The 12,729-nt window shown below is 37.9% G+C and overlaps 1 protein-coding gene across 2 annotated transcripts in view; it reads left to right on the forward strand.

The window, feature by feature from the left end:
• wdpcp (WD repeat containing planar cell polarity effector) overlaps positions 1 to 11,905 on the forward strand; it is a 50,219-nt gene extending 38,314 nt beyond the window's left edge. For both annotated transcript variants that reach the window (XM_079459508.1, XM_079459509.1), the window contains 7 exons: positions 567 to 690; positions 1,126 to 1,189; positions 5,682 to 5,784; positions 8,466 to 8,553; positions 10,012 to 10,100; positions 10,744 to 10,772; positions 10,960 to 11,905. In XM_079459508.1, coding sequence (XP_079315634.1) covers positions 567 to 690; positions 1,126 to 1,189; positions 5,682 to 5,784; positions 8,466 to 8,553; positions 10,012 to 10,100; positions 10,744 to 10,772; positions 10,960 to 11,010 — 548 coding nt within the window. In that variant the 3' untranslated portion in view covers positions 11,011 to 11,905. The remainder of the gene's footprint in view (positions 1 to 566; positions 691 to 1,125; positions 1,190 to 5,681; positions 5,785 to 8,465; positions 8,554 to 10,011; positions 10,101 to 10,743; positions 10,773 to 10,959) is intronic.
• Positions 11,906 to 12,729: the final 824 nt, after the last annotated feature.

A 12,729-nucleotide genomic window follows, 5' to 3' on the forward strand; every position in this document is an offset into this window, starting at 1 on the left:
AAGGTCAAAGTTCACAATACACTCTGCTTGGAATGATAGGGTCTTTGCTAATTGCATTGTATAGCAAAATATAATCAAACTGGAATCAATTGGAAAAAAGGCACAATTTTCAAACCAATAACTTTTACAAAAGGTTTGTTAGGTGTCAAATGCTCAAGTAATAGATATAGGCCCGGTTTCACAGACACGGCTTATCTTAAACCAGGACTATGCCTTAGTTGAATTAAGATATTTATGTCACTTTTATAAAAACGCCTTAGAAGAATACATTAATGGTGTGCATCTTGAGACATAACTATGGCAATAATATATTTTAAGATATTTCTTGGCAAGTTATATTCAGTTAAAAAGGTCAAACATTCATTTTCGTCTGGGCCTTATGCCATGTCTGTGAAACCAGGCCATAATGTTTAAAATAGAGTAGTATGAGACAAAGTATAATGAGATTATTTTTGGTAAAATATTTACATTTACATGCAATGACATTCCAACATTTTAAAGGGTGTCCAAATACTTGTGTCCTGTATGTTCGCTATTATATTTGTTTCTGTTGTGTCCGTGTTCAGGCCAGTTAGAAGCTGCTCTGGGGATGTTTTATGTTCCATCGAGACCCCTGTCAAACACTGTCATACTTGAATACAGAGACCCTATAAGCAGATATGCAAGGAGGTTCTTCCACCATCTTCTCAGGTACAAACACGGGTACCATCTACATATACATTTACATTCCCATGTTTTGAGCTTTTCACACCTTTAGTGTGTGTGTCAGTCAAAAATGTTAATTCTTTCATCAGAACACAAAAGAAGATATTTTGAAGAAAGTTGATAACTGAACTTTCCCTTCTAATGTATGGACATAAACCCAATGCAAGTGAATGGGGGCCAGTTAACGACATTGTTCAAAATAACTTCCTTTGTGTTCTGCAGAGGAAAAAAGTCATGCTTGCTTGAAATGACAAGAGGGTGAGTAAATGATGACAGACTTTTTATATTTGGGTGAACCATCACTTTAATAGAAAAGGTTTTATGCGTTTTTTCACATTTATCAAAACCACACGGCTGAATAATGTGTTCAGACAAGGTTGTGTGATCTCTGTAATGTAAAAAGTGTTTTCCCTATTTCAGACACCAACGGTTTGAAAAAGCCTTCCTGCTGGCTGTGGATATCGGAGCCAGGGACCTGTTTATGGTGAGGACACATGGGCCTAAACACCAATATATAAATGTAATTTTATTAGATGACAACATAAAATTGGGGAAAAGGCACAAACATTTCTTGGAAAAAGAAAAAATATTTTTTTTTGGGTATCATTAATTTTTACAGACACAGACAAATAGAAGTTTGACATTGGTTTTTCAAATAAATGTTGAAATACAGTATATCTGTGGTTCCTTTTCTACCTGTATCAATTTCAAACAAAAAAATATTGGTAAAAATTAGGTAAAAAGTAAATGCAAAAAAATTATAATTGATTCTGAGAAAAGATCTAGTATCATTCTTTGTTTCATTTGGGGCAACTGTAAGTTTTAATGTAATAAACCAAAATGGTAAAATAATATAATAATGTACATTAAAAAAGGTGAAATTATTAAAACCTGACTACAAACTGAAGAAAATTTGTAGTCACACTGATGACATAATGATATAATTAATTTAATTCTTTATTGTTACATAAGGTACTATAACCATTTTGTTCCTTTAAACAAATATTAATGATTAAGGCAAAACATTTTACATAAATGTAATTTTTTGACTGGTTACAATGTACAATTAATCATAGTTTTCCAAAAAAAAGTCATGGCATTGTTTATGATAATAGTGCAGTAATGTGAGGATTATACAGGCAGGTGCAGTTCAGGGTTTGAGGCCCCTGACCATGTCACTTCCCCTCTTTCCTTCATAACACCAATCCCTGAGAGTTCAGAGAGCAACAGTTGCTAAGAGAGGGAGGCGGAGGCTGGGGAAACGAGCGAGGGACTCCGTCATTCATAGCTCTCGTGGCGGGTACGCTATCTTTTCTCTGGCTCCTTTAAACGGTCCTGTGTGTCTGACCCCTTTTCTAGGCCTCTTCTCTCCATGCCCGAGTGACACCTTCCCTATTAGCGTTCACACCGGTCGCTGTCTCTCTCTCTCCTTTTTCATGCAGTTTCTCTCTCTCCCTCCTTCTTTCACGCCGATCGCACTCGTTCCAATTCATTCCCCACTAAGTGCTGCTGCTGAGGGCCCCAATTGAAAAGGTGGAGCTCGAGCCACACAGCCTGAAAGGGCAGAGAGGGAGGGAGAGAGAGAGAGAGAGAGAGAGAGAGAGAGTGCAAAGGAAACCTGGATCTGTTATTCTTGGGACATGCACTGGGAAAAGTGAAAAAGGCAGAAAGGACATGAAAAAAAGAGGACGAAGTGGCAAATTATGAATGGCCCCATGAATATCAGTCGTTCTGAATCAACAAAGAGAATGCGAGAGGGAGAAAGAGAGAGTTCCCTAAAGGCAGTGGCGTTTCACCCCACGGTTTTGGCTCCTGGCTAATTAGCCGCAGAAGTTAAATTAAACCACCCACCGGAGAGAGGGACGGAAAGAAAGAAAGGAGAAAGGCAGAGAACAAGCGGGGGTCCTTGCTCCATCTGATCTGGTCCCCTCCGTGTCACAGAGGTCAGCTGAAACAAAACGGACGGAGCCCCATGTAAGAGCCCCCAGTATGAGCCAGACTCAAGTCTCATTGTCTCCAAATCAACAATAGAGCACCAAAAGAATTTCTCTTTCTTTTCTTTTGTAAGAAGGCTTTTGTGGAGTGAAGCACTTTGGTGTTGGAAGAAATTGGAGGGGTTGGAGTCACAGAAAGGGGTAGAGAGGAAGGGAGGAAGGCGGCGTGGGCTCCACGCTTGCTGGAGTGTTTTGCATAATTGCAACATTGGATAGTTGTAATTATCCAGTGATGTGAACCCCGATAATGTCCGTGACAATTAATTTTGCAGTTTTTCCGTGACTTTGCCTTTTTATGTGACTCTGTTCTTTTTTTGATCTGATGACTAATTAATTACGTCTTCATACTTGGCTCCCTGAATTAGTGATTGCGATTGGTTAGTTAAATAATTTGGTCATCATAGTTTTTTATGATCATATTTGACAGTTTTCTTGTGTCCCGTATCACTTTCTTTTAACTCTGAAAATATGTCATGCTCATTTATCTTTACATATTGCCGAAAAGGAATAGTTCACCCAAAAATGAAAATTCTGTCATCATTGATACTCTTGTCATTTCAAACCCGTATAGCTTTCTTTATTTCACAGAACACAAAATAAGATTTTGTTTTATTTTGAAGAATGTTGGTAGCCGAACAGCGGCACCCATTGAATTTTTGTGTTTTTACAATAGAAGGTAATGGGTTCGAACATTCTTCAGAATGAAGAAAGAAAGCCATTCAAGTTTGAAATGTCATCCCTCTATATACAGTATAAGTAGAGACTGATAATGAAATTATTCATCGGATAACACACCCTCCTCAAACATCCACATAGATTACAGGTGTAATAAAAAATAACTATTGTGGTGTGTCTAGATGTACCAATGCCAAAGTGTTTGCCCAAAATTCTGTACGTAATGGTTCTCTCTCTCTCTCTCATTCACTTTTATCTCTGCTCCACTGGTCCATGTAAATTTTTTACTTTTCTGTGCCGTCGAATGAAAATCAAACATGATCACCGGAGCAGCTGTTTATTCTCTGTCCATATGCCTCTCCAGTCAGAAATAACACTAAAAGGCTGTTTATCTGCATATGAGCCCATAAAGCTCTTAAATAAATAAGATTAGAGTAGATTGTGTGTCCTCTGTAAGCTATTCTGAATAAGAGCTATAATATCTGATTTTTGTACAGAATTATTGTTATCCCTCTTAGACCTCTGGATTCCCTCTGGGTGTTACTGTTTCTCTGTCTGACCCGTTTCGAACGGTCTGTATCTCTCGCTCTCTTTTTCTGGTCTAGAAAGCATTACGTTTTGCCAAGCTGAAATATCTTGAGATCGAATGCTAATGTCCACTGTTTGGCTCCTCTATGAAATAAATGCTGTCTTACAGAAACATTTTTCCTCTTTTAAAACTAGTTTGAATAAACCCGGCCACTGAAAGGTTATGCCCATGGTTTTTGGTTAAAATGAAGAAATGCAGGTCTTTGTTTGAGTCATGAGGTTATTGGCTCTCATCCTTGAGCCTCTGAAGTTGCTAAATCAAGTCCTGTTTGATGTTTGTAAGTCATTCTTACCCCCCCATCTGATCAGACTTGCAGAGGCCGGTTGACAATACAGGCATTAGCGCTCGGCAGGTCCGACTGTGCTGTATTCAGCCTCTCTGCATCTCACTGCAGCCCTGACTGATGTTCCTGAAGCGGAAGGATGGGTTTAGCGTTTAAACTGAGGAAGAGAGAGGATCTTATTAGTTTGGAGTCAGAACTGAGCTACTCTCCCAACTTTCACTTTAATTTACTCATGAATGGGCCCATCTGAGATGGTCAAATAGTCTGTCAATTACATTATTAAGTTCATAGACTGAGTCCAAACATCTGAGAATCTTCTCAAGGGAAACAGAATGTTCTGTACACGCTGTGTACTGTGGTGATTTAACAATACTAGGAATATACAAATTGTGTAAGATGTTTCAACCTGAGCTCAAGGGAATTCCTGGATATTTTACGAGGTGGCTAATTCATATGAATTCATACGTTGTAAATCGTACAAAAACTTAAGGTTACTAAAAAAAGCAATACTGAAGCACCGCCCCTAAACCTATTGTTACTGGCGCAAAAGCAAAACGTACTAAAATGTACGAATAAGATTGTACAAATTAATACGAATTAGCCAAAATTTGTGTTGAATATTCTTGTAAAACGTTTCGGATTGTAAAAGCATTAAACAACTCAAGGCTGAATTTCATGATGATTTTATTGGAGTTAAAAAACTATTGCTTGCACTGCTTGTAAATCCTATTTTATGATGTTCCTGTATCTGTTTGTGAACTTTCAGTTTAATGCACCAAAGATTTCGGTCAATAAAACACTAATGTTTAATGTCATCTTTTACAGACATCCTCTTCGTACATACTTGTCAGATGCTTTATGTCTCAATCTGGCATCCATTTTGGTGGCACTATTGGTTTGACATTTAAAAAGCATGTTTGTGGGTTAATGGAGGTCTTCTGACTGCATGATACTTGATAATAGATATAACCTATTCACTGGGATAAGAGGGCTCATATTTAAGAAAGAGAAAGAGCAAATGTGAGTTAGTGAATAAATGTGTGTGTGTGTGTGTGTGTGTGTATCTCTGGACCCACCTGCCCGTAATGACAATAGTTTAAACCCTATTCCAACATGAGCATCGTTCTTGCTGTTTTTTTAGAGGTGACACTTGGCTTTCACCACATCTCTGTGCTTTTTAAAACCAGTCAGAGTTCAGGGAGAAACAGGAAAGAACAACATAAAGGCGACTGAACAACCGAGCGAGACTGATTTTTGAAAGTTTGATACTTTGAGGGTTTTTTTCAAACAGGAAACTTCAAACAGGTTATTTTATCTGTTCTTTTTTCTCTCTGTCTCTCTCTCGCCAAAAATGAAAAAAGGGAAAAACTGAAGTATTGTCATGTGAGCTGAGATTAATTTTAGATTGCTCTGCTCTTCTGCTTTACCTTCAAAGGACCTCCATTACGTGGCAGAAGATAAGGGAGAGCTGGTGTTAGCCGCTGTAGCCAAGAAGAAGGCTAATGAAATAGACGCGGAAGCACAAACATCAGCACCAGGTGAGAGAATTATTCTAGTATCATGAGATACAATAAAACGTAAAATCAACCTGTTGTTGTGTGATAATGTTCATGAGTACACTTGATCACCCAGTGACACTCATAATAATGTGAATAATGTGTGTTTAAAAGCACATTTGAGTCTTTGAAGACATGCTCACTGTGACATAAAGAGAATTTTATTTTGGACTGAAAAAAGCAGAAGATAAGATACAGGTGAGGTAAAAAAAGGTTATAGGCCCACCCTAAATTCCTTCTATTGGTCTGCCCAACATAAAAGTTCCTCTCTACAGACATGAAAATGAAGAGATTCATTTAATATTTATAGGTATGTGTTTATGTAAAATTATCATTGTATTTCATTCTGTGCACTACTAACAACATTTATCCCAAATTTAAATGACATAATTAATAATCATACAATAACATATATTGTTTCTATTTGCATTTATTCGCAGAAAATGAAAACCACAGAAACAGGTCAAAATAACAGAAAAGATGCTCTGTGTTTTTCAGACCTCAAATACTGCAAAGAAAACAAGCTCATATTCACTTTCACGTAATACAACAGTAATATTTGTACATGTATTTAGAAGTTAAACAATAATTTTACATGTGATAACATCGATTTTTAACACAGTTTCCATGTGTCTTGACATGCTGTCAGTCTTTCACATTGCTGTTGGATGACTTTGTCACTCCTGAGGTGTGATTTTGTTGAAATTCAACAAACACTGGACTAAAATGGCCACAATACATCTAGAAATGCTGAATAAATGGAAATTTGGAGTGGTCTCTGCATGGTCACACCAAATTGAGCCAGTGTTGCTGTGTCAGACTGATCTTTATTCTACGACAAAAAGAGCAAAATTGACTCATTTTTATATGTAAGCTGGGATGTGACAAAAACGAGACGTTTCAGCTTCACCGGACCAACAAAGCATCTAGGCAATGTTACAAGAGGCAGTTTGTGAATTCACGTCAGCCCTGTGTTCATAACACATAAACAGTTGATTTTATTTGGTGGTACGGGTCTTTATGATGTGACGTAAGGCGCGTGCGACCAGGACATCGGCACCACTGGGGAAATTAAAGCAAAGTCATTAGATTTCGTAACGTTTAATCTCTAATGTAATTATATTTTGCTTCTTCAAGGGGTTTTTTCTGATGCGTACTGCGTGCAGATTGAAAATAGAGTTAGATTTTTTCCCATTGTTAATTTGCTGAATAGAAAGGGTTTAAAGTGCATTGACCTCAGCTCTGATATTCTGTTTTCTGTCGCCTTCGGTGTAGATGTCCCGTGTGCAGTTTAGGGAACATGGTTAAGGCAGACATTTAAATGAGAGAGAAAACAGAAGCGAGAAGGAGATGCGAGACGGACAGAAGTGCTTTGGCTAACAGGTGTACAGATGAGACAAGGGAGGTGTTTAGCTTCTAATAAGGGGGCGAAACTTGAGGTTGTGTGTGTTTCCCACCCTGTCTACCCATAAGCCTCTTAATTATGTCCTTGATGATTTCCCTGCTCTCTCACCCCGAGCAGACCTTAACCTTGGATGCAAGTGCTTAAGAGTGTGAATACAAGAGGAACAGATGGGCAAAATAGTTTGTTTGGGGGCATTTTCTTGGTGTTAATATGTTGCAATCAGAAGTCTTTTTATAATGCAAGATGCTCACTCTTTCTCAGTGTTTGCTCTGTGTTTGTTAGTTAGTCAATGGTGCTGATATTATGTGTTGGGATAATTGCAGAATATTTAAAATAATTTCTGTCGGCCGTGTAGAAGATCATAAATAGGGAATGAGAACTGCAGGATTCAGTATTGTGCTGTGCTTCAAAAAGACGTGGTGTCTTGTTTACATTTGGCCAGCCTGAAGCAAGCGTCTCACTCTGTCAGCCAGCCGTGACTGTGAAGGATACACACACATAAGACATTGAAAAGTGACTTAATGTTTACACATTTATGGTAATTCTTGTAAACCAAACGTGATGAAAGGGTGCGATGGCTTTAAGGGTATTGATCTGTTGGAGATGTTTGTGGATCATTAGTACCTGCATTAAATGTTGCACCCACTTTAATGTTTTCACCAAAATAATGCTTAGTCTAGTATATTAATATATCCCAAGATTATAAAAAAATTGTACAGCGTTAGAAATCTTTATTAATCTTTAAAATGTCTTTAGAAGTCAATATTGTTTGTGCTATTTATCTATGTTTTATTTCCATCAGCAAGCATATCACTTGTTCGCACTAAAAATTTGCAGTTGATGCACTCGCTCTGTCTTTTCTCTGACAACAAAGCAACAGTAAAAAAACAGAGGAGGATCTATGTCTCATTGAGGACTGTGTTAAATTGGTGAGAGTGCCAATTGTAAGAGAGAATCCAGTTTGAGTGTATAAGAGGGAACATCTTATAGTTCACAAGATGCACAGGGCTGTGCTGAAGGGTGTACACTAAGATTAAGTCTCACCATAGAATCCCTTGCTGTATATGTAACCTGTCTGTGTCTGGGAAAAGTGAACGAGTTCCCCATGTAATACACATTCCTGGGATACATTGTCATATTACTGTATGTGTGTCTCTCTCTCTCTCTCTCTCTCTCTCTCTCTCTCATACAGAAAAGCTACTATATTTCAAAGATCCTACATGTTAAACTGTTTCCCTCTGGGCTTGTGTGATTTTAGATGATGGTCTGTCAACATACGGAGGGTGTAGTGGAGTTAAACTACCAGCCAGGAGCGAGAAAGATACACCTACCACAAAACACTCAAGGTGAGGGTGTTATGAACAAGTGCAAATTAAATATAAATATGTGCATAAAATAAAAGCTGAACTTCAATTTAAGGGGCTGTTGCTTTAGTTTAACTTCAACTGAACAAATAAAATAAATTCGAATTAAAGTGTGTAATTTTTTGGTGGATCTTTTTATTGAAATGCAATATAATATACATAACACTTCAGAGGTGTATAAAGACCTTACATATGAAGCGTTGTGTTTTAATTATCTTGTTGTGTTTTTATGTATCTATATACACAGCGGGTCCCCTTGCATGGAATTTGCCATGTTGTTTCGACAGTAGCCCTAAATGAACAAACTGCTCTTACGGAGCACATTTTGTAAACGCGTTATCTCCATGGAGTGGGTTTGTGTGTGCTTTTATTGTCCGTTGGTCATTGACTCTGTTGTGACACTTTCTTTTCTTAGCTCCCTATGTCTTCTTCAAATATTTCCTCTCTCTTCAGCCAGTAGTGAGCCAGACGGCCCAAAGAGGATGGGCTGGGATTAAAGGCTTTTTAAAATCATAAAATAAGGAGTTCTGGGTAATTTGGCAGCGTGAATCCCAGTTTACAGGCCTGTGCTGCTATACGGCCATGAGCGAGACGTTAGAGGAAGATACTTCCACCCAGATAAATGGCAGCTGAGAGGGAGGAAATCCTCATCTAATTTTTCCCCTTTTTTTGTTTGTTTTTTTATTCTATTTAGCCACACTAATCTGGTCTCCGATGAAGTTTTATTGTTTCTTATGCCGAGCCAATAAGGCTTAGAGACACCGAGTCGAGCTTTATTCCTGCATTGTGCAGGCAGAGAATAAGGGATGGAGCGAAGGAGCACAATGCCTCGGTAGCATCACCATCGTTCGTATTAAATCCAGCGCGGCACAGGGAGAGAGGCAAAGAGGCGGATATCTGGAAAACGTCCCAACAATTTCCTGTCTTATTCAACGCACATCTGTTTACATACACATCCTTGAATTTACGCAGTCCTTTTTAGCATGGACTCAGAATCGGAGTGCATCAGTACATATGCGTAGCTGTGTATTTGTTTGTTTGGTTAGTTGTTTGGTGTGGGTTGCACCCTGTGGGCCTGTTTTTCTCTCCTTTCCATGTAAGCTGCGTGCATCACTAAAGGAAACAGAAAAGCCACAAAAATTACTCGCCGTCGCCAGACTCGGCCGTAAAACATAATCGCACAGCCCACAATGGGACTGATAACATTCACACAGTCTCATGCATTGGTGGTAGTGGTTTGTGTTTACGGAATACGCATGAATCCCTGGGAAAGGCCTGACTCCCACACGCAGCTTCTCTGCGATGAGGGATGTACTTGATGTGCTGTTTGTGTGAAAGACATCCAGGCCCATCTCCTGTAAGCCCTAGTACAGTTGAGATTGCATGTTTTCATCATTTGTATGTCTAAAAGAAAGTAATAACTTTTCTTTTTCCTTACAGTAAGTCGAGAGAAATGTCGACCTCAGACACTCAGGATGAACTCTCTAACATCCTAACAAGTCAACACACCTGGCCTTGGAGAAACACAGGTATGTTATGTGGCTTTCATTTGAATAACATTGCACTCGAAAAATGTACTTCATTGTTTCGGTATTTGGGATGAAGCATGTTATCCTGTGAAGCATTATGGATATAATTTATAGCGAATGTGTGTGTTTTGCTATAGATAATTCCCTCATTAACACCCTGAGAGTGATATCTGCCCCTCTGTTTTGCCTTCTAAGAAAGGTTCAAGTTGACTGCCTTTTTCTGCTTGCATTGTGCTTAGCTAATCATCCTAAAACAGGAATGTTTTATTCTTTTCTGTCCACAGAATAATTAAACTTTTTCCCCCATACATATTTATTGGACAGTACAGACTGTAGGCTATTACAGGCATTTACATCAGAATTTTAATACATGCATAATCCTGAATGCTAATAGCACAGTCATAATTTACCATGCGGATACCCTCCTCCAGTAGAGCTGCAGAGGATGCACAGCTTTCATACTTGTACTTCCACCTACACACACATTCGCACACTAGAACGGGATTATTGAGCGAGTGGCACTCAGGGTTTGATCACCTGAATCAGATGTGATAGAACACAGAACTAGATTTATTTTATGGCTCTCAGAAATCCTCATTTGTGGTGATGTTCACAATTATTAAATTTTCTTTTTCATCTGTAGAAATCAGTCTTGTTGCGCCGGACTCTCAGGTAATGTTTTTTTTTAGTTTAAACACAGTTTGCTATATTGTTGCTGAAGTCTTGTGAACGATTTATATTCTGGCTCATAATTTTACATAATGCGTTTCTCTAAAACGTACAACTTTTGTTTGTAAAGATATTTTAAGCTCAATTTTATTTGAAAGTAATTGTTTGAAATTCTTATATCTTTTGACAGGTTTCTGAGGCGAGTGGGAAACTCAAAGTTATTAATTTTGGTTTAGTATAAATATTTTCAGATACATTTGTAACAATAAAGTAGTTTTAAAAAAATGGCATATATTTTTTTCCTAAGAATATCTGAATGTGCTTTTTGATCTAATTTCAAATAAAAAATATTTTTGTGTGAATCCTTTATCTGTTATAATTTCATGTTTGAGTGCTTGTAAATAAATTCTGTCACATTATCAACAGTTTGTAAAATCTCATGTATGCATCCGAGTTGAAGAAAAAGTGTATTCAAACCTGCTTTTTCACAGTTTTTCCTCTTTCCACTGAGGCTCAAGTGTCAGTCACTATCACATTATCAGATTGGATATTTGAGGCTGTGTAAATGCAGGCCTGTGTAAAGCTGTTTATAGAAATGACTTTTTTGTAGTTAAAACCCAGCACCTCACTTTCTTTGAAATGGTGGCACAGAGGCCACACTAGCACACTGGTCCTTGATCACAGGATCAGCGGTGCGGCATGTGTTGGACTGTTGGCTGGTTTTATTCTCCACCTGTTTGGTGTATGAGATTACATGCAGAAGAAATGCAGAGGGGATACGTCGCGCGTGTCTCTAAAGAGGAGGCTGCCGTTTCCCCCACAGTCTTCATACACAGCGGCTGTGTCAGAACTGTCGCCGACCTGCTTGCCGAACTTAATCTGACAGCACCCAGCTATCCATAATCCCTCACTGTATCGTAATCTATTTACTCTGCATTTTAAGAGGATTTTCTTTTTTAAAGAAGTATATTTATATAGGAAATAGAAGGGTCAGCCTTTGTCGCCGTTTATTATTTATTAGGAAAATGTATTAATTTGTTTTATGTTTTATATTGAATTGCATTGTTTTACTGTACTCGGTTTTGTTAAAATACAAATGTTTTTACAAATCAGTAAAGATTTCGGCCTAAACTTTGTTTCCACTTAAAGAGAATGGTATGTGGTTTGTTAGACTTCAGTACAGGATGTGGCACAAAAACACAACGTGAGGAAAACCAAGCAAGTTCCAAATCAACCTATTTTTTCAAACCACAAAACCTTTAGAAGTAAAAGTCCAGGACTATTGCACTTTGAGTGCTTTGTTTATTAAATATTGGTTACAACAACAAATAACCTGGTGTAACATCTTTGATGCATGGGTTTTGCTACTTCAAGAGTGCTTTAAAAATAACGTTCCAGTATCTTTTATTTGTTACAATAGAACGACCAGACAACTCACAAAAAATCTGTCAGTTTCTGTCTTTTTTTAATCCTATTGCTTTCTAAATGAGACTGGCCTCAAGTCATAGATTGTTTGCCAGTAAGCACTTTTTAACAGATCACACTGAAGAATATTAATTTTAATCACACGGGATTATTTCTAAAATCAGTTATCTTTCAATGGCAACCTTGTAATCCTGTGTAGAGTCAAATTACGAGAATGTTTTGGATCCTGTAGATTTGTTTGTGAAATGTGATTGACACCTAATTGGGTTCAAGAAAAGTTTATTTTGCATACATGAGTAGGCCTATTATTTATTTCCTAGGGGGTTTAAAGTGAGTTTTAGATTAGCTTTTGCATGTGTTTGTGGTACACATTACTTCAATAATCTCATGTATGAATTTGAGTTTCCACACATTTTCTTCTTTTCATTATGGTACCTATGTCCCAATGTTTTATTGCTGAGGTAAATAAAGGTTCGTTAATGCCTCGATGGTTGTGTAAGAAGAGGACAACTGGTTTTCTAGTCCCAGTGTCTGC

The sequence above is a fragment of the Barbatula barbatula genome (genome assembly GCF_947034865.1).
Source record: "Barbatula barbatula genome assembly, chromosome: 6".
Classification (NCBI taxonomy): Eukaryota; Metazoa; Chordata; class Actinopteri; order Cypriniformes; family Nemacheilidae; genus Barbatula; species Barbatula barbatula.